The sequence below is a fragment of the Podarcis pityusensis genome, assembly GCF_964106645.2.
Source record: "Podarcis pityusensis genome assembly, chromosome: 5".
Classification (NCBI taxonomy): Eukaryota; Metazoa; Chordata; class Lepidosauria; order Squamata; family Lacertidae; genus Podarcis; species Podarcis pityusensis.
This window is the reverse complement of record NC_138032.1, coordinates 94,885,917-94,912,434: the sequence shown is the minus strand read 5'-3', so window position 1 is coordinate 94,912,434 and position 26,518 is coordinate 94,885,917. Positions and strand designations below refer to the sequence as shown.

The window sequence follows — 26,518 nt, the reverse complement described above, 5'->3', positions numbered from 1 at the left end:
AATCTCCGCGATGGGGTGAGCTCCCGTTGCTCGGTCCCTGCTCCTGCCAACTTAACAGTTCGAAAGCATGTCAAAGTGCAAGTAGATAAATAGGTACCGCTCCGGCGGGAAGGTAAACGGCGTTCCCATGCGCTCTGCTGGTTTCGCCAGAAGCGGCTTAGTCATGCTGGCCACATGACCCGGAAAAACTGTCTGCAGATAAACGCTGGCTCCCTCGGCCAGTAAAGCGAGATGAGCGCCGCAACCCCAGAGTTGTTCGTGACTGGACTTAACTATCAGGGGTCCTTTACCTTTAAGGAGGTAGAGAATGGCACAGGCACTTTGCTTCCTCTCTCATGTTCCTTCCTGCCGCTGCTTATGCACGGGGAGAAGCACACAGTGAAGAAAATCTGAAGGAGAGAGTCTGCCCTAAACACAAAGACCATGTGCATGATTTAAGAACCAGAATTTTGCACCGTTGCCATTGTCCATAAGTTCACATTCATAGTGTAATGATTGCACTATTGTAAAGACTGGAATTTCCCAAGTGGCATGTCTATCATCAGAAATTATGGGTTGCTATTGTTGTGTTGGATTAAGCGTGTCTTCACTTGTGGTGCAGCCAAACAAAACCACATTCCATTTCTCCCTGGGAAGATGTTGAAATAAGGAAGCAGAGCCTCTGATAACCATCAGGAACAGGAAGAAGCAGGTACCTATAGATAAAGCCTATTTTATGAAAATAAACAAACAAATAAATAAATCCTACCTATTAAAAGAGAAGCTGTCAGCAGTTTGGGGTCATAGGGGCTTTTTCCTCTGCCGTTTTCATAATGTGAATCTTCCAGCTTAAAAATATTGTCCTGCAGAGGAAGAAGGAAGAAATAATTAATCTAACCAAGCATGGAAACAACTAGGTATGAATTATTAGCCCATCAGTTCAGCACGCAAACTTAATTTTGTTTGTTACCATGGTATGCATTTTTGTGTTTTTGTATTATATTGTATTGTATTATATTGTAGTATTGTATTATATTGCCCTGTGATTCCCATATAAAGTGTGGTTCAGAAATTTAATCAATAATAATAAAAGAATAAATCCCAAGTTTTATGTTACTTCATCTACACTTCATTTGAGTTGGCTTGTTTTTCTACTTCTGCATGCAGAACTTTTGAGAACTAGACTGGAAAGCCAAAGAACGTTATTTTCCTCCCAGTACCCTTAGCAGAAATTGGCCCTTTACTTGTTAGTGTAGAATTACCCTTTTCTACAGAGGTTATCCCACATTCACGACCTCATATGCATAGCTGCACTAATCCATCCCCATGAATTATGGGATGCAAAGTGCGGAGATAACGGAAGTGAAACAGTTGAGGGAAATGTAGGGCAATTGCCACAAAAGAGCAGTTGTCTCGAGTGTGTGGCTGTGGGAAAACACACCAAAACATAAGGTTAATTTGCACATTCTGTGGGTGATTTGGGATTGTTTAGGTTGACGTTTAAATGCCAAGGATTCATGTTTTTATTTAATTCAGTTTACCCATGTCATTAGTAGAACAGTAGGACTCACTTATTCAGACACCCCAGAAGGGCAAGCTGAGGTTTTTTTTTTTTTTTTTTTTTTTTTTTTTTGGAGGGGGGAGACTCATAAAAGGGAAGGGTGTCTGGATCAAAGAATGAACTCAACAAATTTTATTAATGAAAGCGCTAATGAGAAACAGCCATCAAAAGGAGGGAAATCCAGATTAAATAAATTTGGACAAGAGAAGCATTTCTGATGTTTGACTCAGTCTATAGCAATATGTTTCATTTTTGTTCTGGTAGTTAAAAAAAAATTACAATATGTACTATTTTCCAAACTGGCTTAAATGGCTGAAGGCTGATTTATATATTTAGTATAATCATATGGTACAGCCTTCTGGGGCTATTATTCTCCAGACTGTAGGTAATAGATTTTTTAATACTTCTTGGCATAAAAAACAGGGAGAGGACTTAGTGAAAACTTTTTTGCTCTATGCTAGTTTCCGTGTGTGTGTGTGTGTGTGTGTGTGTGTGTGTAGATAGAAGATAGATAGATAGATGGTCGATGTGGTCCCTTCTCATAATCTGAAGTGGTACAGGCCTGAAAAGACTGAATGTGTAGTTAGCTCTGACTTCTCAGGAAAGGTTCACCTGAGTCTTTGACTTCTAGGCCATACATATCTACATGCATGGTAGTAAAACACTAAAGAGGAATTCCTGCCTCCTCTTGGCTCTGATTTGCAGCAGCTCCTCCAATGGTTAGGCAAGAATCTTTCCCATCCAGATTTCATTTTCATAACCATGGACTGCAGTTGGGGACCTTCCGCATCCAAAGCATGTGATGTCTTAACCTATGGCCCAAGAGATCTCCTTTCTGCTTTGGCAAATAAATTAATAGTTGCACCGCACACAAAACACACACTCCATGTTGTAAATAAACTGCAGAATCTCACTTCCAATTTTTTTCACCCTTAGATTGATCTTACTCATTTTCAGTTTGTTTTCCCTTTATGAATCTAATCCCAAACTGTTTCCCACCCCCTGAATTTAGGAGCTGTTGGTGAGGTTGAGGAGGAGAGAACAAAGGAAGTTAAACTGTCTTCCCTCACCTGCATTTTTGGGTGGTGATGGCAAAAGTTGTGGTTGGGACATGGCTGCTGCCATTTTGTTTTGACTAGAATGCCCTTAGAATGGAGTTACACAACACAATTCTGGACACAACAAAATGCATTCGGGAGGATAGCTATTGACACCCTGTTCACAAAATTCACTCCATCTCCTGAAATAACTGAAATTCTCTCTCTCTCTCTCTCTCTCTCTCTCTCTCTCTCACACACACACACACACACACAGAGAGAGAGAGAGAGAGAGAGAGAGAGAGAGAGACAGACAGACAGACAGACAGACAGGCTTTTGTGGCCTCTGAATGGGGCTATGAAATTGGGTGGGAGGAAAACATTTTCCTGCAATAGCTTTTGCTATCCTGAGACTATTATTATCTTTATTTTCAAACTCTAGGAAGTGACTGGGGATTTCAAGGGTATGTTTTCTAATCTCTAAGCCTTTCAAAGTAAATTAATATAACAACATTTTATGTCAATGCCTCATGACAGTAATAGAGAATGGCAGAAGTCCTGCAAGCTGCTGTTAAACTCAACACCAATATTCTTTAAGATCTTTTGCATCACCAAGGCAAGTTATTGCTTGACCTCGGTTGGAATGAACTCTGAAGAGGGTGACTAAAACAGAGTGTTCCTAAAATAATGTAGTGTATAATGAAAGGATGAATAAGCCAATCTAAAACAACAATAACAGTGTGATACAGGAAGCAACAACAAACCACAGCCATGTGATAAAGGAACCTGGTCCTTCTTGATGTTATGTTGGTTTGATGGGGTGGAAGAACAGCTCAGTTAAGAGAAGAATACAAGGACCATGGTCAAAACAGTTACTTTCAGTATTTCCATGGGTTTAGGAATCCCTTATGGATGTTTTGTGTGTGTGCATAATCAGTTTTGGGTGTGGCTTGCCATTTGACATGATAGGAGGGAGTGAGCTTGAGAAGGTCCCTTTCTGGCCTGCAGTTTGCAGAAGGGGCCCCTTGTCTCCCCTGTTGTGTGATCAGTCGTGGTCCTTCATGGCCCTGAGATGCTATGGTGGCAGCTCCCTAAAGGGTTGGCCCCCAGCCATCCTCTCCAGCATTAGGCATGCCCACCACCCCATCTGTCCCTTCACAATTTTGCGGTATGATATCAGTCGCCATCTGGGACTCAGTAGAATTTCCCCTCAACTTTCTAAAGTCCTTTCCAGCACCCACTGACTCTGCACTGTTTTTTATTGTTTTTAATTCTGAATTTTAACCCAACATGTGAAAGGCAGGTCATCTAGTCCAACCCCCTGCAAAGCAGGAATCTCAGAGAGGCATCCAACCTCCAAGGAAGGAGAGTCCACCACCTCTGGAGGAAGTTCACTCCACAGTCAAACAGCTCTTACTGTCAAGAACGTTCTTCCTGATTTTGAGCTGGAATCTCCTTCCTTGTAACTTGAATCCATTGGTATGGGTCCTACCCTCTGGAACAGGAGAAGGAATGTGGGGAATGAGGGGTTGACTCCCAGCTCAGACTATCCACCTGGGTTGGTGGGGGGAGCCCAGAGGCGCATCCTCAGCTTAGCTTTCAAGGCAAGCAGGCAAATATCATTATTTCATTATTATTATTATTCATCTGAACATCACAGGGCAGTTTACAACATAAAAACACAAAATGTATAACAAAAACACCAAAGTAAACCAATAACCCCCCCTCCCACAAACGTGTTTAAAAAGCCATAGATTGTTTGACCAGTCAAAGGCCTGCTTGTAGAGAAACATGTTTGCCTGGCACACGTTGGTTCCAAACGACACCAATGTGATGTCACACATCTGAAGGAAATTGTGTCCTCCAAATCATGGAGAGCCACGTGTTGCGGTGAGATCACTAAACTGCCTTCTTGTTGCTGGGGCGGGCCCATTTGGATGTCCTCTGCACTTCATTGGTTGCCCCTTTGTTGCTGGGGTAATTTTTCTGTCTGTTGGGGTTTGATTGGCATCTAAGGAGCTATTTAAGGGGCTGCGTGAGGCAAAGTACTTTCTCTATCGCATTGTGTAGCGGATCTCCCTCCCTCCCTTTAATTTAAGGTTGGTTTTTGAGCTTGCTATGCCTGTCTAGGGGTCATCTGTTCTTGGAGCAGAGGCCCGGTAGGAATTTTGCCAATTGGCTGATTGGCTGTTGCCATTTGGTTTTTGCCTACCATGTAGCAAACCACCACAACTTTGTAAGGTTGCCGGTTAGACATTGGTTTATTCTTTGGTGGAGGGGATTACGGATTGGCTGTGCCTGCCCCTCATTTTTGGTTGCTGCTGCTAGGGAATTCCGTTAAAGGAATCCAGGGGCTTGATTTGCTCTGTCTGATCCCCTCTCAGGGGTAGGGCCATGCCAGAGTTCCTGGGAGCATCTGGGGTGAACTAAGAGGCGGAAATCTGCCTCTGTGCTCCAACAGTATGTTTTCCCTTACTGACCTGTCAGTCCTGTTCCTGCCACCATGCAGGTTCAGATTCAGGTAAAGGTAAAGGGACCCCTGACCATTAGGTCCAGTGGCGGACGACTCTGGGGTTGCAGTGCTCATCTCACTTTATTGGCCGAGGGAGCTGGCATACAGCTTCCGGGTCATGTGGCCAGCATGACTAAGCCACTTATGGTGAACCAGAGCAGCATACGGAAATGCCGTTTACTTTCCCACTGGAGTGGTACCTATTTATCTACTTGCACTTTGACGTGCTTTTGAAATGCTAGGTTGGCAGGAGGTAGTCCGAACCAATGCCTAAGCAACCACTCACATGCCTAAGCAACCACACTCAATAAAGTTGTGGCCAAATTAATGCCAAAAAATCTTAAACAAATATTCTGTGTCCTGTGCGATTTATTTTGGAGGGGGTTTGGGGGTCTTCACATGCAAAACAGCAGGACAGCACCCTCATGACTCTCACTTTAAGCATTAAAGAAGCACAGACTTTTTGGTTGCAGCTCAGTAGGTTTTGCAATGCTTTGCTTATTTCATACCCATGGAAGCTTTCATGAAGCTGTGGTTCCTTTTAACCGCATATATATCTTGTGTCATCATTCTGACATGTGGGGAGAAAACACGTCCAATGTTCCCTTGAGTGCATAGATATAGCTGCACAATTCTTTGGATTTAAGAAACACACACATTCCCTTTCACTCTGTATGGGAGTTGTGGGGAGAGGAGCCTGACAAGAGAAACGGATGGATGGAGCCTCTGAGCTAGCAGGCAGGACATCTCAGCAACTCATTGAATCAAAGTATTTGATTAGTTTGATATACTGTTGGCTTCTTTTTAATGGACTTGTCAAATTTCTTAGCATGAAAAATCTAAGTTGCTGAGATCTTATGTATATGTTGCTGAGATCATTTCAGAGAAAAAGGATCCTCCAAACGCCAAAGGATCTCATGCTTCTTCCATCTGAGTGACCAACTTAACCCAGCAGTAACAGAGCAATCCCAAAACTGCATGAATGTCATGTTATCCTTGACTGATTAGTAAGGACTTAAAAAATGCCATATTCTCGGTATTCCAGACATAAGATACCATCAAGGATATTGAACAATTCTCGGAGGACATTGAGAATTGGAATCTCTTTGTGTAGCAACATTCAGGGTTGTCATGTATAATATATCACTTGTGCTGCTGTCTGGCTTACATATGGTGACCTCTGGAAAAATAAATGCTATGCTTTTGCAGCGAGTGTTCCTTCTAGGCAAATTATTAAGTGGACAGCATATGCAAGCAATAAGATCCACTATCCTAAAATCAATCCAACTGAGCGCTTTCCTTATTAGCCTTGTACCTTAACTTATTCTCTTCCCCCTCCCCAGTTTTCATGATACATTTGGATGAGGAATTGTGGGCTGTAATTGCTTTAACAGAGAAGTTGCTACTTTGTTAAATAACTTATTGGCGTATATACAAAACTGCAATATCCAATTATTATTATTTTTTAGCTTTCAAGATCACCCCATTCCACTTTGTTTTTGGATTTCCTATGTACGGTGAGCCTATGGAGAGATGGAGAAAGCTCATGCATCACAGGAAATAACAGCAGAACCAGCACCAGCTTTTTATTAATTATTGAAATCTAGTGATTCAAGGGCTGTCTTTCTACAAGACTCTGTCTTCAGCCTTGTTGAAAATAAATGCATTTCCCAGGATGCAATTTTATTCAAAGTTCTGATAAGGCAGAAAAGGACACTTGTCAACACACCCAAGAAGATGTGAGGCAAGAAAGATGGGTAACAAGTTACAGTTATTAAAATACAGTATAACAACTATAGAATCTGCCAATCAGAATAATTCAACCAAATTCACCAAAACCAATGAGGTTTGGGTGGTGAGGTGGGTTGATGGGAGCATTTCAGCTCCCAAACACCACTGTGGCTCCAATATTAGTCGGATATTTTCTAAAATCCACTCACCCACCCAGACCAAATGACAATTAGCCAAATCCTAACCAAACACCACTCCAGTCATGGTGACAAAACCCAACAGTGTGAAGTAGGCAAAAATAATGTGACATGCACCAATTAGTGTTTACCCCCCCCCAAAAAAAATCCTACTCAGTACCCTCAAAGAAGGCAACTAGCAGAGCTCACACTGAAAAAGGGGTGGGAGGGTAGGTGTCTCAGTGAGAAGAGGAGGGAGTGTTGGGCGAAGCAGGCTTTCCCCCACTTCCCCCCATTGGGCAAATTGCCCCATGTCCTTGCCCACATTACCCCTGAGGGGCTGCCCATTTATCCTCTTCTTGCAGGGAAGGAGGGTGTAGAAAATGTGTCCCCTTCCCCAATACGGGAATTAACGGAATTCTCAAGAGGAGGGGATTCAGCAAATTTAATCCAAAGTTCAACCAAACAAAGTCAAAGTTGTTAGACTCAGAATTTGCACTGAAGGAGCAAAAGACCAAAATGTCCTAAATATGAACAAAAAGAAACTTAGGAGTAACGATGGAGGAGTAGTTCCTTGGGACTGCTTTCTGCAATCGACTGACTCCATCTGATACTCAAATTGCCTGTGGATCAGAATTGAACTACTAATTGGGTTATGAACTTCTCCAGATTTTATAATGCTGTTTGGTGCAGAGATAGTGCAAATAAAAATACATATTTTATGTATTTTTAAAAAAGGATCTCTCCTTTCATAGTCACTAGACCACATTCTAATAAAGTCATGAAATCATAGTCAGTCACATGTGGACTGGTCAATTAAATAATCAATTAAATTTGCATATTTTGTTTTGATTCATTTATAGAAGTATTTATATACCACCCACTCACATAAAATGCCATTGTGGTGAACAACATAAAATATGGCAAAAGAATATAAACACAAGAATGACTGGCCCATCTAAGAAAGGGAATTATAAAGAAATGAATAGGACTGTTGGCCTGAAAAAGTCTTACAGAGGGATGTTTCTGTATTCTACAACTTGGGCCTGGCGTCAAAAATAATTCTTTAGACCTTAATATTTGGGAGACACTCCTTCCTGAGATAGGAGGAGACATGTTTCTTTTAAGATGATGTAAAATACATTAAAATTATTAGTATTATTATTATTTTTAAAATCAAAGTTGACTCCCTAATTAATTATAGCACATCAAAGTTGTTTAGTGAATTAGTTTTAGCAGATTAATCAAGTAAATGTTACAATCCTAATATTTACAATGTCTGAAACAGAGATCCACATGTATTTTATGACCCTCCCCATTAATATATAAGGAATGTTGATAAATCCCTGCACACCAGCTAAGTTCATATATTAGTGACTGGGATAACCATTGCACCATGTGCAAAGAGCATGCTTCAAACAGCCTTACAACCTTTGATCTTCACACCTATTGTTGGTTAATTGCCAGAGGTGATAATAGGCAACAATCCACGATGATTTATTATTGCATGATAACATATAGAAGTTTCGCACATTCAAGCAAGACAACATTATCTTGTGAATAATGTAAGACAAGAACCATGGTGATCAAAAGTGCTGGAAATGTCAGTCCAATTAACTTAATAGCCACAAGATGTTAAAACATCATAAATTTGGGTTTGATTATTTCAGAGCACATTTGCAACTCCAGGGGCTGGAGGTTTGCATTTTAATATGGACAAAGCGATTTTATCAGCTGCAAGAAGAGACCTCAAGTCAGAGGAAAGTGTTCTTGTGGCATATGAGTCATAATGCCTTCCTGCCTATCACAAAAGCATTTGTCAAATTTGACACACCATCGTATCAAACGTCCTTGCTGCCGCTCTTGCTCTAATAGGAACAATTAATTTTGGACACAATTACGTGGCAAAATAAATTTAACAAATGTTACTATACAGCTAGTGGGCAATGGCAAGAGGCTAATTAAAACAGGAGATCCCCCTACCAATTGATCTTTCCAGGAGGTCTTTCATAAATAGAAATTCATTATGAAATAGATTAACAAAATTACAATCACTGACCATGAGAGAAAATTCATGAAGCTGTGCATAAGGTAGGCGCGTAAGATACAACATCAGTGTCTACGGTTTTCCTATGATCATCATTAGTCCCATCCACGTCTACTGGGCTTTGTCTTGTCAGTGGAAGGTTAACATCATGGGGCTCTTACTAAATCAAGTCATAATAACTTCACATCCTGTGTTAAGCAATGCCTTTCAGGCACAAGTCTTCATGAGACTATGAAGTAATACTCTGGAGTTACTTGGGAACATGTTCACACATGAACGTTCATCACAAATATTGAGACTGTGCACTGCCCCCCTGATCCAGCCCAGGGCCTCAATCTATGCCCCCCAGTTTGGGTGACCCATCCTGGGCAATCAGGGACCGCCTGCCCTGTATCCGAAGCAATCTGGAGGCAGGACTAAGGGTTTCTAACACCCTATTTTTAGCATGAGGTTGGAGGTGGGGAAAGGAGGAGATCCTATGTATTCTTCTTCCCTCCTCCCAAGCAAGAGCAGGCAAGTTCAATCCTGCAAGGGGCTGTCCCTTTGTGAGGCGCTTCACTGTGAGCTCGGAGGCTGCTCAGGTTTATTTTCCATATCGCCCCCCACTCTGCCAACGCCAAATTGTGAAATTTGTATTTACGAGACACGCTGCCAGCCCAGCTTACACCCAAATAGTATCCACTTTGGGAATGCAAAGGGTATGGATGTCAGATTTTGTTTTTTTCCCCCTTGAACTAATATAAAACAGCTTTCTCCTTTTGCTTTGTTTTTTTTTTAAAGAAATAAGGGGCAATAAAACCCCACGTACTAATACATGGTATTGTTGAAGAATAAAACTACCTATGAAAAGATGGATTCCATTGTGTGCCTGGAGATGTAGGTTCTAGTAGACATAATTATAACGTCTTTCCCTGACAAGTCACAATTACTCTGCAGAGTTTTAAGGAAGCCTATAAGGTCCCCCCTTCCCTTTTACATACATCAAGAGTATATACACATATTCTCCCCTGAGCAACACAAATGCTTCTTATTCAAAAACAGATGTTTTCTGGCACAGGCGGTTTGCTGTGATTGAAAAAATATTCATGTTAAGGACAGTTTCCTGATTCAGAAACCACCTGAGTTTTCTTCATGCATTATGAGTGGACCATTAGAACTGGTGATGGTTGAAACCAGTGCTTTTTTCTGGGGGGGACGGGACGCAGGGGTACACATACCCTTAAACATTTTGTGACTCTAAGTTTGGCCTCATTGAGGGGCAGTATTTCAATTTGAGTAGGAAAATGAGAGTACCCCTAAACATTTTTTTTTAAAAAAAGAGAAAATCACTGTTTGAAACACAGAGTTGCACACATGTATCAGAATTGATAAAACCATTCTCTCAATTCCACTCCATTCTGCAGTCCTGGGGCTCCCAGCAAGAAAGGGGAATATTCGGGATTTTGGCAAGAGATTTTGCACCTCCTAATCATGTTTGTTCCTCCAGATGTATGAATGCAAAAATAATTAAAGGTTGGCTTCCCCAGTATAAAACCTTTTTGCTGCTATTGCTGCCTTTCTGCAGAAACACACCACCTGGATTTTGCGGAGGGGGGAGGTTTATGTTGGCAATTATTTTCTGTAGCCCTGCACCAGCATACTGATGCACAATAAAACAACTAACCATCCACAACTCTTACTTGGGCTGATTTTTATTTTTTAATTACCTTGTCAAGCATATATTTCCCAAATTGGTATATGCCAAATTATCACAATAAAAGGGGGGAAGGAACAGGAAGACTTGGGGGGGAGGGGGGAGAAATAGTGCAGTGCCAACTGCCATTTTTTTCTCCCAGAAGGCAAGAGTAGCTCTCTTTAGAAGTATTTCTATGCAGGACTAAGAGTCACATTTGGGGGAAATCTCCCATTGGAGGGATCCCTTCAGTGGAGGGATTTCCCTGCAGACTGCAACGGGGGAAGAAAGGATTAAATTCTCCCATTTCAAATGCCTGCAAAGATGAATTTGACAAAACGTGTAGTGCTAAGTCCAGCATTGCACTTAGATGCAACCCTAAACCCATCTCCAAAAATGCAAGAATAGCCTTTTTACCCAGGTCTGTTTTCCATCTTTAAGTGACACATGTAAGTCCCTTAACAGGTAGAAAACAGGAATCAAGAGAAACTAGGAAGTCCTTATATTAGCAAAGGTGGAAATTAATTTTAGGTGGTGTGCTGGGGGAAAAGTCAAGAGCAGCCATATTGGGTAACTTTTTGCATTTTTTAAAAAAGAGGGTGACTGAGCTATTGTTATTTTTCATGTTTCTAGCAAGGCATACTACAAGCTGATGCCTATATCAGAGGCAGATTTTGGCAATGTGGTGCCCTGAATGAGGACAAAATTTGGCACATACCCCCCCCCCCATTCTTATTTTCACAATAATTCCTTTTCCTACAGTTGTTTTTTATGGATCTTCTCAGTAGGTACCCATATAAATATAGGTTTTTATTGATTATAATGATGATGATGATGCACCCCCTCTGGAGTTGCCTACATAGCACCTAAATGGCCTCCATTAAACACCTTCTATCTCGTCCCTCTTCTGTCTTCAAGTTGTGACCAGATGCAGAAGCCATGGCTTCAACAGGCGCCTAAACATGTTTCTTGCCTCCAGCCTGATGAGCTCTTGAAACCTTGCATACCGCCTTGTGAAATTTTGGTTGATGTAATGAAGGTATTACCTTAAAATTGATCTTGGAAACATGATTCTGTTAACAAAATGCACCAGGGAGTCATGTGTCCAGCTGAGCTGTTTTCAGTAGAACCTGTATGGTGTGTTAGAATTCCTGATCTATGATTGCAGTCATAGGACTGTTGTCTTTCACATGATGGTATATGTTTTGACTCCACAGAGTGGGAAGTGACGGAGACAGGATGTTTGTGTTACTGTGTTCCGTGAAGTGGAACTAATGTCCTTTGTTCTTTTTCTCTTTGCTGTCTGATGCTAGAGAGAGAGGGAGCCATGTTGCAGTGCTCCGTGTGTGTTTATATGCAAACAAAGTAGATTAGCCAAAATGCTGAGTTGCTGAGGTCTGTTACGCAACTGCGCAAACTCTGCGGATCCCTAAGTGTGCCGGTGTCGGTTGGCATCGGTCACTGTGATGTTCGGGCTGAAGAAAGCTTATGAAGCTCCCGAACGATCAACCAGGAAGGAGGGAACATGCCAGTCGGGCATGTGTCCCTGCCAGGGTCCTACTTGAGTGTAGGCTGAACTCCTGACATCGTGGGGGAAAAACCAGGCTCTTTCAGCCCACCAGCCCTGGTGCTGAAATCAGCTTTCAGCATGTCAAGGACACACTGTGATAGCATGCAACAACACCTTACATATGCACCTCACATGCAAGAACATGTACCTGGCTGGCTCAACAAGATTGGGAGTCAGTCCAGAGTCACCTGCTCCACTGATCACTAAGGAGAATAGCATCACAATCCAATTGATTATAAGGAGAATAGCATCACAATCCAATTGATTATATAGCAATGTGGGGTTGGAAATATCTTAATTTTTGTGCAGGGAAAATGAATTCCCTGCAAAAGAAAAGACATTACAAACTCATCTGAAGGTGAAATCTTCAAATTATGTAGAGTGCAGTATCCACAACAAAGGCACCTGGTTCTACAAAGCATCTGGTAAAGATATTTCAGGAAACAATAAAGGTTGACAATTTCAGATCCAGCCCCTCAACCCCCTCAACAAGTCTGTCAAGGCTGACTATGCGTCTGTTATTTGAACTGCTGTTTCTATTTCGGATCAAGCTTCACTTATTTTTGGTTTGAGGGTTTGTTTGCTTTTCTGCAGTGGTTAAACCAGCTTCAGGTAAGTTTAATAAATAAGCCATTTTCAAGAACTACTATTGTATTTTAAGTGGGTAGCAGGTTTAGTGCCCTCTGGTCATTCTAGCTAGGGGGCACCAACCTCGTTATGCAGCCTGGAATCTCTCGAGGGGACCACTTGTGTGGGGAAACACACTTCTCACCCCCAAATCACTTCTGGAGAGCGGAGTAGTTCTGAAGAATAAAATACGGCCCACCTCTACTGCAACATATAGAGAGCCAAAGGAAGCCACAAAATACTGACTCAGACCATTGGTACATCATGCTCAGTATCGCAAGGATTACAACCAAGAATCTCCCCTCACCCTACCTGGGGACTGAACCAAGTACCTTCTGCAAGCCAAGCAGATGATCTGCCACTGAGCTATGACCCATCCCTCCTGTAGAGAACTCTGCCTGAGAGCTCCTTAGAGAAAGAAGAAGAAGAAGAAGAGTTTGGATTTGATATCCCGCCTTTCACTCCCTTTAAGGAGTCTCAAAGCGGCTAACATTCTCCTTTCCCTTCCTCCCCCACAAAGCGGCTAACATTCTCCTTTCCCTTCCTCCCCCACAACAAACACTCCATTCTCAGGGCTTTCTGAGGAAACAGGAATTGACTAATAATAATATTTTTTATTTATACTCTGCCCTCCCTGGCCAGAGCCGGGCTCAGGGCGGCTAACACCAATAAAATCACAGTAAAAATATAATAGGGGGAAAAGAGAAGGGGGGAACCAATTTAAAATGCAGGTTAAAATGCAATTTAAAATGCAGCCTCATTTTAAAATAGTCGATAAATCAAGACCATAAGGGGAGGGAAACATAAAGGTCAGACCGAGTCCAAACCAAAGGCCAGGTGGAACAGCTCTGTCTTGCAAGCCCTGCAGAAAGATGTCAAGTCCTGCAGGGCCCTAGTCTCCTGTGACAGAGCGTTCCACCAGAACAGGGCCAGTGCTGAAAAGACCCTGGCCCTAGTTGAAACCAATCTAACCTCCTTGAGGCTCGGGACCTCCAAAGTGTTGTTGTTTGTGGACCTTAAGGTCCTCCACGGGGCATACCAGGAGAAGCGGTCCTGTAGGTACGTGGGTCCTAGGCCGCATAGGGCTTTAAAGGTCAAAACCAGCTGATGAAATCAGCTGATGAAATCAGTGTTCATCTGTGATGGAGACACGCTCTTTGATTTCAAATGCATTAACTTCACACATTTAATTCCTTCAAAATCACTTCCATGGACACTTATGGTAGCTCAGACTAATTATTTAGATGTTGCACAGTGCTGGAAAAGGCTCTGCACTGTTCCCAGCATTGGTTTCAAAATCTAGTCTTTCGAAATGATTTGAAAGCATCAACAGCTGGAACACCGTGGTCTGTTTAGCAACAGGGCACTTTCATATTTTCCCCACCCAACATTTCATATCTCTCCTGTTGCAACTGTTGACACTGAAGTCTGTGGGAGGAGCAGAAATAGTACGGAAGGCTGAGATGGAGGTTGGAAATAGAAGATAATTCTAACCAAAACATGACAAAGCACTGGATAAGGAAAAGAAAACCATCTGTATACTCTTGCTCACCTTTGAATATTCTGTTTATTCATGCATACACTGAACACAGAAAGCTGCTTTCTCGCGAGTCAGGCCAGTGGCCCAGCCTGCTCTGTGTGGCCTACTTTGATCTGCATTTTACCACTGAGCTTTCCTCTCCCCCCCCCCGACTCATTTTTTTCTTAGCCTTTGAGCATATGCAAATTGGCTTATGAAGTTCCACCTGTGTTTCCTTTCGATTGCAAGCTGCCATTAATTTAAGGCCCCTGCAATATTGTCTGGCTGTCCTCATAATGAGTTTAAAACCACTGGCAAATCATTCACTGTCTCATCTGAGGTCTCTTTGGGGAGAAAGCAAAATTAATTTGCCACTTGGGAATTGTTTAGAAGCTGCTGAGCGATTTAGGAACTCCCCACGACGACACCCTCCTTTCACAAACCTCTTTGAGCTCCATATTAAACCAAAGCTATTCATACATGCTATCAAATGGGGGGGGGGGAAATACCATTGCTATATGACATGTAGCTGCATTTGTTTTCTTTGATCCTACTTACTTCTGCTTTCCCACATTTTACCCCTTGGTTGTTTTTCCTCATTTCAAAAATTGAGGATAGTTTTGACACATATGCTGAACTGCCATTGAAATCAATGCGGTGAAAAGGGGTTGTGTCCAGTTTTAGTTGTATTCAGTGTAGACACCATGAAATTAATGGGCTATTAATTTCAATTGAAATTTCAGGACAACTTGGCTGAATACAACCCAAAGTTCACTGGGTTTTTGCAGTGAAGGCAACCCTGTATTGGGAAATTTTTAATGACTAATGTTTTACAATATTTTAGGTGCTGTAAGCCGCACAGAGTGGCTGGAGAAACCCAGCCAGATGGGCAGAGTATAAATAATAAAATAATAATAATAAGTTATTAGTTTATTTCATTGTCATTGTTGTTTTGCTTCCTACCCTTGAAGAGTGTAAGCTCCCTTGGGTCTGCTTCCAAGCCTTTGTAACAAGTACTGTACTATGTAGATTCACTGTAACACTGAAACATTAATTGCATCTCTTGCCTCTGGCATTTAACTTTCAGGGATGAAGCATTTTGCTTCTATGTCCTATGACCTGAATTCGGACTTGCCACAATGTGAAAAACATTAATGGAAGCCCTCTAATTTCCTCCTTTGCTTGTATTCCACCTACCATTTAACTATTACATCACCTTTATTTAAAACAAGTTCCAAAGATTTCAACGGTCATGCTTATGCTATATGGAAATTCTTGCTTTATTGGAGGAACTGGCAAAATTCTCAGTAGTATTCAATACAGTCAAGATTTCACCACTGAAAAATATATTACTTTGGGTTTCCTTTGAGTCGCTTCTTTCATAAGGCTCTGCTCAGACTAGAGCAAGAGCCCATAAATGCTTTAAATCTCCACAGTCCTGCCTTTCTGACACGATTCAGACATCTGTTTAGAAGTATTTATTATGTCTGACACTTATGGATATATACAGAACTTAAAAAATCATATAAATGGCCTAGCTGATTGCTAAAGGTCAGTCAAATAACTTTTTTTAGATGAGGTAATATATACCAAACTATTTAAACATGCCTTTTCTTTCAGTTTTCATACCCATTGCTGCAATTTGATTTAATGATATTAAAATTCCTTTCCTTCCAGTTCCATCACACGGTCATATACAGACTTTTAAACTGGCAGAACTATAGAGATGCAAAGTGTTGAATGCAGCCCCCCCGCCCAGAAGAAAAATGAAATAAAAAAAGATTATGTCACCTACTTAATTGTTATAATATTAAAGCACCCCACTGTGTTTATTACTGTGCTGGACTCAACTAGGATTACAGGAAGAAGGCAGGCTGCATCCTGGGTATAATCTCCAAAAGCAAATAGGAGTCCTGTGATCTCAACACATGCACATTTTATTAATGGAGTGTCACTTTAGTAAGTTGCTTTTGAGGTACCAAAGGTACTCCTCCCCCCTACCCTTTCCTGCAAACCCTTCCAGAGAAATAAATAACTCTCCTAATAAAAGCTGTGAATTCCTTTTACACCCCAAACCACATATTGAATTAGCACATTCTTCTTCACTCCTTCTAATAAAGTTGGTCACTTCAATTTGTCTGTTCTGCTTTTCCCTACACTCCTTGAAGAGCACAAATTAAATGCAGTTTATATTGCGTTAACATACACGGGCTGACTTTACAAGTATTTTCCATGTTAGCAGAGCATTCATTACTTTCCTGCTTTCTTACATATTATGAAGCATTTGCTTTACAACTCTCATGTAGCACCATTCCCACGTGATTGAATCAGGAACTGTGGATTACAAAGAACTCAAGGCTGCTTCTCAAAATGGCAGCTCCATGTCAAATTCCACCTTACTCTCCACAATGGCTTCCCCCGAACAATTCCTGCTTACCCATTCCTGTTTACTATGCATCCAGTGTGCTCCCTCTCTCGGTTTGGGAAGTGGTGTGTGCAAGACATTAGCCACAATCCATACGTATGGGGCTGGAGGAGACTCTTGAGAGTCCCATGGACTGCAAGAAGATCAAACCTATCCATTCTGAAGGAAATCAGCCCTGAGTGCTCACTGGAAGGACAGATCCTGAAGCTGAGGCTCCAATACTTTGGCCACCTCATGAGAAGAGAAGACTCCCTGGAAAAGACCCTGATGTTAGGAAAGATGGATGGCACAAGGAGAAGGGGACAACAGAGGACGAGATGGTTGGACAGTGTTCATGAGTTTGGTTCATGAGTTTGACCAAATTGCAGGAGGCAATGGAAGACAGGAGTGCCTGGCGTGCTCTGGTCCATGGGGTCACGAAGAGTCGGACACGACTAAACGACTCAACAACAACAACAAGGAATTGTAGCTTTGGATGGGGAAACTCTCAGCACCATTAACAAACCACAGCTCCCAGAATTCTTTGGGAGAAGCTGTGACTATTTAAAGTGGTATCGTAGTGCTTTAAATGTAGGGTGCAGATGTGGCCGATGTCTGCTTAAATTACCTCTGGTCCCCCTGCATTATATTTCAAGGTCCCCATTCTTTGGTGCACATTATAAGATCAGGAATACCAACTAGATGTCATGGCAGCTGTGGGGGGCAAGCAGCAGGAACACTTTTGGCAATGGGGTCATGTTTTTGTGGTGTGCAATACAACCCTTGGCAAATCCATTCAAGAAATGAAAACACGAAACCGCTAGTGAATTAAAAAATTATACAAGCATTTTGTGTTTCCCTGTGGGTACCTAGACTACTATGTCTGAGCAGTGGCATCTAGTCAAGCAGAAAGCTAAACTTGCAACAAGCTACTCCAGTGGGGGGGTGGAGACAATAAAGGACTTATTTGCGGCAGTTGACACATGGTTTGTATTTTAAGTGCAATCACATAACCTTTTTCAAAAAAGCAGTTGCAAGCTTGCTAATAAACAATGGTTGCAGAGGGCTTTGCAAACAGTAAAATACTTCCAGGTTTCAGTGGTGGTGCCATGTTTGCAAAAGTGTGTTTCGGTGGACTTATAAAAAGGTATAGTTATTGAGTAGCAGCTTTGGAAAATAATCAATACCATTTGTCATTAAGGTACAACAACACATTTTCATTTCCTTTTTGCAAAACGTAAAGGAAACCATGCAGAACCATTCATGATTTTAACTAAAAATACCTATGGGAAAGGAAACCCCCAACAGCTCTACAAAGTAAATGCTGCAGCCAGTGCTTTCAATCCTTCCATCAAGTTGGGAAACTTCTAAACACTGCATGTTTCAGGGATGGCTTAGTCTCCAAAAAAGACCTTCAGGGTAGAAGAGCGTCTGGTATCTCCTTTAGGAGTTATGTGACCATCTGCTTTACTTTTCTGTGTTTTGCCCCAATCAAACCACCTTAGAGGTATTATTATTGTAATTGTTATTGTTATTGTTATTATTTTCTGGAGGATGCAGGGGGATGCATACCCCTAAACATTTTGTGAATCGACATTTGACCTCTTGAGGGACCGTATTTCAATATGAGTAGGAAAATGAGAGTACCACTAAACATAAAGGTAAAGGGACCCCTGACCATTAGGTCTAGTCGTGGCCGACTCTGGGGTTGTGGTGCTCATCTTGCTTTATTGGCCGAGGGAGCTGGCGTACAGCCAGCATGACTAAGCCGCTTCTGGCGAACCAGAGCAGCACACGGAAATGCCATTTACCTTCCCGCTAGAGTGGTACCTATTTATCTACTTGCACTTTGATGTGCTTTCGAACAGCTAGGTTGGCAGGAGCTGGGACCGAGCAACTGGAGCTCACCCCGTCGTGGGGATTCGAACCGCCGACCTTCTGATCGGCAAGTCCTATGCTCTGTGGTTTAACCCACAGCGCCACCCATTTTAGAAAAAAGCTCTCTCTCTCTCTCTGCACACACACACACACACAAACGCACAAATGACCTGGCCGACGTGATTTATCCAGGCATAATTCACTGAGCCTCCACACTTGCATGTGGAACAAAATCAGAGAATATGAAGTGACCAGTCATTCACAACAATAGGATCCTGTCTGTGATAGATTATCTGTATCCATTCTAAAGGGTAATGGCATGGATATTCTGTGATTTTTCCCTTCATAAGCTTGAAGACAGTACAAAGAAGAAGAAAAATCAGTTCACACTTGTGGTGACCCAGGGACCAATCAGGTAAAGCTGGACGGATCCAGCATCTTAAGCAGCTTCCAAGCTAATTTGTAAAAGGGTCCCTAGAGATATCACAAATGGGCCATTGTCAACAGTTTGTTTTTAATTTATTGGGTTTTCCCAAGAAAGGTTATATCTGAATTATGTAGGATTGGGAGAGAAATAAGGGCTGGTAGCTTGATGCAAACAGCACTGTGTGACAGGGAGGGACATGGTCTTGCTGGAAAGGCTTAGGCAGCCTGATATGTCCTGCAAGCCACCTTGCAGAGAATGTCATACTGAAAATGCCTTTGTTTCATCTATATTATAAAAGCAACTAAAAGGCATAAGTTCCAAACTGTTCCCTTTTACACAATCTTTATGGGCAATACTGCTTTTCCCAGCAATAAATTGGTTTCTACAGACCTGGTAGTTAATTCCATTACATAAACACACAGAAGGCATGGCTGAAATAGTATTATTGAAAATAGGCCTCTACGGTAACTGTTAAATAGCCAAGTAACCTTCAGCTTTTCTGTAATCAGATGTATCTGCAACATACATCATTACTGTGCACTTTACCCCCCAAAAGGAATGTTAACCACTGGGTGGAAGGTGTCTACTTCCTTTGAGTCCAGGGAGGTTCTCTTGAGGAGCAGGAGAACTGAATGCTCCCAGGACACACCTTGGCTCAGCTGAGGAGCATTTATTGCTGGCATCTGGGGCAGGTGAGGAATGCACCCCTCAAAAAAACTGTGCCCGGGGCTATGCCCCCCCCCCCAGCCTCACCCATGCAATGCCTCTACCTTGGCTTCTTCTTATCAGCTAAGAAGGGCAAGGGTTGAAAAGGCAAGTGGTAGACCAGGCTATAGTAAAAGTTGAATTTGTCTATGGGGTGTGACACTATAGTGGTACCTCGGGTTACATACTCTTCAGGTTACAGACTCCGGTAACCCAGAAATATTACCTCGGGTTAAGAAATTTGCTTCAGGATAAGAACAGAAATTGTGCGGTGGTGGTGCAGCGGCAGCAGGAGGCCCCATTAGCTAAAGTGGTGCTTCAGGTTAAGAACAGTTTCAGGTTAAGAACAGACCTCCAGAACGAATTAAGTTCTTAACCCGAGGTACCACTGTACTTGAAACTGATCCAGCAGCATATGTGTTCTAACTGTCACATATATCTTTCTGCAGTGACGTATCTGCCCACAGCAAAGCATCACCAGGGACCTGTCTCAAGAAGGGTTGCTGCTGTGTTTCTTCTGTGATGGTGACACACGAAGGATGTGCTGGACTCACTGTAAGTGGTCTTCAAAGTCCACTTAGACTCGCAGTGGTGTCCAAAGTTTTCAAACAGGGCAAGAATTGATGAAATGAAGGGTTCTGAGGGCTGACCAAAGTTGACCAAAGGGTTGAAGTGGTTGAGCTTTTTTGGGGGTTGAAGTTGTTGACATGCCTGATAGAGTCTCTGAATTTCACCAAGGTGAAAAAACTTTGGGGAAACCTCTATCTTTAAGCACATTACAGTCCCCATCAAAGAATTAAACAGACCTAAAGGAATTCCCAGCCAAGACTGTGCCACTGAAAGAGCCAGCAATTTTTATAGCCACCTGGCAATTATATTTTCCAGGCTAAAATAGAACATGTCAGCCACAACGCAAATCCACTATTTCCTTCCATAACTAAATGTTTTAAAAGTCTCTTTGACAAGATATTTGTGGGGAGTTATCAACAGAAAACAGGTGCTTCCTTTAGCAGCACAAATTACATTTGAAATGTGATTTTAAAAATATCAAGGTCAGTCAACCTGCCTTTGTGGCACGATCCTGGAAGTTATATAATGCAGCTTTGGTACAGATAGCCTCAGTTATGTACTTCATAACTTTCTAGAGCCACATTTCTCTCTCTTACTGCCCTAAATCAAAAATCACTTTATCCTATCTATCTCCAATTCATTTCCGCAATTAAACCTGCCCATGTACTGTATCGTTGTCTTTTCATTAAATGGGTTTTGCCAGATGGTGGGTGGTGTTTGTTTTCTCTGCAGATCAAAGAGTTCAGTCAGGCTTCCCTGCAGTATCCCTAAGGTGTGTGAATGAAACTTTGCATATGTTGTACAAGAACAAGAGTGGGACGATGTTTTCAATTATTTTCCCTGCTCTGAAGCAACAGTGCTGAGGTTTTTGGCTGCTAAAGGAAACTCATGGCCTGTCTACATGAGTGGGTAATATATTTATATTTATACAAAACCTACAATACACAGAGCTACCACCAAATTTCACTTAAAGGAAAAGCCAAGGAAATTTGCAAGGGGTGGCAGAAGAAACTCATTCAGCCCACTCTTTCCAGCGGACAATCAGAAGGCAAATCTCAGTCAGATTACACACCCCAATGCAATTATGGGGTGCAATAAATGTGCACACACACACACACACACACACACACACATATGTATTTTAAGTAAAAGTACAAAATGTGTGCTTTATGGGTGAATTAATTGAGCGGTATTTTAAAAGTGCTTATTTTATATTAGAAATATGCATTTTATGTAAAATCTGTGTGCAAAATGTAGACAGTTTAGTTGTGGGCTGGTTGTGTGTTCTTTCAAAAATTCCACACAAAATGAGACCAAACTGACTTAGGATTGAGTGCCACTGAGACTGAAATGGGCTCGAATTAGGCAGCCTAATTCATCCCTAAGATATCTGGATTTCTATAGAGGCAAAGAAAATTAAAACTTAAGCAACATTTCTCAGGAGCAATTTATTTGCCCATGGAAATGTCTTGTACGATATCAGATCATTCGGTATTGTGAAGCCTACTCTGACTGGAAGCAGATCTCTGAAGTAACAACTTTCTCAGCCATCCTAACCAAGACTGCTTAACAGGATCTATGGGTCAGCAGGAATTAATGGAATTGGATGGAAACTGTGCAATTGCAAGACAAGCTCTGCAAGTTCAGACACGTGTCCCATTTAGCTGACTATCCTGCTTCTCACTCTGGTGAACCAGATGCTTGTCAGAAGCCCCCCAAGTAGAACATTTATGTTCCCCGTCAACTGGCATTCAGATACTGCCTCTGATTCCAGTGTAGAATATCATCATGGGGACTCGTAGTCATTGACTGGTAGCCACTGATAGCTGTATCCTCCATGAATTTGTCTAGCCCCCTGTTAAAGCTGTCTAGCTTGGTGACCATCATCACATTTTGTGGAGACCTCTCACCATCATTTAACTATGTATTCTTATGTTGTTATGCATCACACAGAAGCCATCGCATCATGTCATGGAGTAACCCTGAAGATGCAGCATGAATATTCATTTTCTAGGAGTCAATAACTCTATATATATCCTAGCTGGCAGGATAAATAATTAACACCTAAATTGCGAATACTGAGAGTGTTTCCAACTCTAGTGAAAAGGATGATGAGAATCCAGACTACTAAATTCTACAGCAAAACAAATAAGTGACATCTCTGGTGTGAGAGAGAAATATTGAAGTATGAGGAGAGTGCTTCTTTCTCCTCTCTTGGTTACTATGCTGCATAAAAGAAATAAAGCAACTGGGAGGGAAATAATTGCACTTGCAAGGAGCAGCACTGTCTGGGGTGGGGGTGGAAGGGTTTCAGAGAACAGCAAAGAGCTGTTATCTTCAGCACCAAGGGCTTCCACCATGAAGCTCTTATTGTCTGCCATCTTTTACTCTGGGAGGGCAGTGAAGCAAGGACTCACACAACTATGGCGTCATGTGTGGTCAAATGATAATAATAAAGTATCTAACCCACTGGAAGTGTGTGTCCCGACACATGAATTTGCTTTCATGGCAGCGCCTCCTCCCTTTTCCTGTTCATCAGCCTGGACAAAAGTTTTCCCACAGTTCTGGAGCTTGTTTCTTTGAACCTAATGAGTATGTTGACTGCCTTCACTTTCTCATTCATGAAAGCCATTCAGCTGTGGCATCCTGTATACAACTTGTAGTTGCAATCAACAAGCATTTCTGAGCACTGCAGAGGTGCAGTGTAATATACATTAAGGAAACAATGGCAGCAGCCAAAGAATTCTGGTGCAGAGACCCCATTCATTCAAAATAAATGTTATCTTACTTGACACTCACTTTTTGTTCCACTGCATTGTACTGAAAGGAGTGTCTATCTGATCTTGAGTGTCACTTTAGTCCTAAATGTGATTCTAGTGCATATTTTGCTTGTTCACATATTGTGTTTTGCAATGCTATTTCTCTTGAATAAATTCATGTCTATATTATTCATAGCTTGATTCCACCCACCACCAGCAGGAAACAAATTATATCCTTGTTCCAGCGCTAGGACCCAATTAACCACACACACTGTATGCAAACAAGGGTATTGCTTGTTGAGGGGTCCCCTGCATATGGGGCAACTTTGCCCAGCGGTGTGGTGGCTCAGAGAGCAGAGAGGAGCTCTTGTCTTCCCACAGTGGTCTGGTTAGATCCTGTGGGGCTGAGATTGCCCTGTGGGATCTCACAAAAGGGAGGCGTGGGGAGGTGTTCTCTAGAAGGTCTTCCTGCTCACAGGGGTTTAGGGCTATTTTGGCCCTGCTGTTTTGGCCCTACTTGGTTGCTCACTCACACTGTGCTCTGTCCTTGTCTCCACTCCCTGCAGACTGTCTCTTTTTGACCTTCTGGGTGGCCTGCACAAGTGACATTCAAAGTGACTCCAGCCACCAGACCAAACAACGGCGCTTCAGTTCCAACAGCCTTGATCCTGCTACAGTCACATCCAGCCTTAGCAAAAGAGGAAAGTGAAAACCAGTGAGCTCTGGTTGCCTATCATTGATGGTGCAGCAACTGCTCCAGCACAAACCCTTAGTTTGTGGGTATCAACTGCAAACTCCCATGTTATTTTAGCCTTCCTAGATGCACATTGTTCTTGTCTCCATAAATACATTTCAAGTTATACTTCAGTCTCTGCTAAAATACTGCTTGTCGAGGGAATGGTTATTTGGGTGGTTTTCACATTTTTTTCTGCTTAATAAACTTTCGCTTTCTAACCATAGCAACTGGGGTTTGGCGTTTAAATGGACAGGCTCTGAATGTTGAGCTTTACTGTAATTGTGGGGGAGGGAGGGAATAAATAAATCTCAATTTGGAAGGTTAAACAGAAGCAACTGTAATGAATGGAGAGTGTTACAATAATTTTAAAAGGGAAACCTTTTCTGCTTGCTATAATTATGACTAGAGCTGTAAATATAATGCCATGAAGCTGCTTTTCCTTTGAAAGCATCATCTCATCTTGGAACTGTTTAAATTACCTGTTCGCTGAAACGATTAGAGAGTGCCCCAATAAATGCCATGTACAAGTATCATAATGGAGTGAAAGCAGGTTAGCCTGCCCCTAAATGAACCTAGAGTAAAATTTAAACCATAATTTGAGCAAATACACAAGCCAGAAGCCGGAGCCTTATCTATATTGCTGCACTCATACTGATGGCACTTTGCAGATTTACATCAGATGAGCACAATAGCTCTATAATCTACATTATCTGATAATGCATGAAACATGAATATGAGCTGATAACACTTCACTTGCTCTCCGTTGTAGGACTGAAACCCTTTTGTGTGGATTCCAGGCTCCTGCCTTGCTCCATCATCACTGCAAACTATAAGAGAGTTCAAAAAAGCTCAGAGGAAGATGCCAATTTATCCTTTTTAGGGAAATGTATTCTGGCTTTCCTCTAATAGGAAAGCATTGGAAACACATACCGTGCAGTGCAAAACATGGCCAAATGTTGAGAGCTGTACAATACATTTTGCACAAGGAAAACCAGAAAACCAAAGAGGTTACAGGTGGTAATATTACAAAACTTCAGAGGCAATAAATTTAGTTTTATGTTGTACATAAAACTTGAGCTTTCCCTCCCCCCTCTAAATAATATTCAACTTATACAAGAAAAGGAACATATATGTGGCATTATATTTCTGCAGCTTAATTATGTAACTATGTTAATGTACAGTGGACGCTCGGGTTGTGAACGTGATCCGTGCGGGATGCACGTCCGCAACCTGCAGCGTCCGCAACCTGCAGCGGCACATCAGCACATGCGCGGGTCGTGATTCGGCACTTCTGCACATGCGTGACCACCAAAACCCAGAAGTAACCTGTTCCAGTACTTCCGGGTTTCGGTGTTCCATAACCTGAAAAAACGCAACCTGAAGCATCTGTAACCCGAGGTATGACTGTACATGTATTTTTATACAGCCATACACATGGTTGTATGTGCCTGTGTGCTTGTTACTTTGGGAAACCTGGAGGGTATAGACGTACTTACCGTAGTTTTCATCCTATAGGGCGCACCGGCCCATAGGACGCACCTCGTTTTTTTGGGGGGGGGGAAATGAATAAAAAAAATTATTCCCGCCCTCCCGCCGCGGCTGCCGCCCCAAGGCTTGCGGACACTCACCTGAAGCACGGGGAGCCCTCCGGAGGTCTCCCTGTGCTTAGGGCGACAGGCTGCCACCCCAAGCCTTGCGCGCTCGGCGGGACCTCCTGCTGGGCGCGCAAGGCTTGCGGACACTCGCCGGGGCTGCAGGCTGCTGCCTGCAAGCCTTGTGAGCCCGCGGGAACTCCCACTGGGCTTGCAAGGCTTGTGGATAGCTTCCTGAAGCCTGGAGAGCGAGAGGGGTCAGTGCGCACCGATGCCTCTCGCTCTCCAGGCTTCAGCAAAAGCCTGCATTCGCCCCATAGGACGCACACACATTTCCCCTTCATTTTTAGAGGAGAAAAAGTGCGTCCTATGGGGCGAAAAATACGGTACATCACCAAAAAAAATAACAACTGTCAAAAATATTACAACCTATTCACCCATGGCAGCTTTTTGACCAAATGAATGGTTTTTAAGTACTTACACTTTCCGTCAACAGCACTGGCATAAGTGAGGGATTACAAGGCGAAGTATAATCCAAATAAGACAGACGTACCGTGGATTTGGAATTCGGCTAATGTGAATGGAGGCTGACCTCTTACTTTGGTTGGGATCACACTCCCCCTAAAGGACCAAGGGTGAAGTCTGGGAAAGTTCCCGGACTCACAGCTCACTACGGAGGCGACTACGGAGTGAAGTCCATCTTAGGAGGGCTTTTTATAGGCTTAGGCTACTTCAGCAGCTATGGACCTACCTAACCTTAGCTGACAAAGCCACAGGACCAAATGCCTTGGTTGCATCCAGATAGGAGTGCCATCTAAGGGGGTATGGGGAACCAGAGGGCCAAGAGCAACCCCCAAAAAAATTTCAAGGAGGGGGCTGCTGCTTTTGAGGACTGCTCTGAAACAGAACAAAGCAGCAGGAATGCTTGTGGGAATGAGACTATATCCCACCTGTTCTGTGTCAGTCAGATTGGCAACCTGTTCATTTGTTGATTGGGCTGATTGGGCTTTTAAAGC

At 42.5% G+C, this 26,518-nt stretch overlaps 1 protein-coding gene across 1 annotated transcript in view; it reads right to left on the bottom strand.

Annotated features, from left to right (window-relative positions):
- Window positions 1-26,518, bottom strand: part of SEMA3A (semaphorin 3A) — a 186,356-nt gene that overhangs the window by 65,990 nt on the left and 93,848 nt on the right. The window contains exon 5 of the mRNA XM_081005480.1: window positions 749-842. Within this exon, the coding sequence (XP_080861606.1) occupies window positions 749-842 (94 nt within the window). The remainder of the gene's footprint in view (window positions 1-748; window positions 843-26,518) is intronic.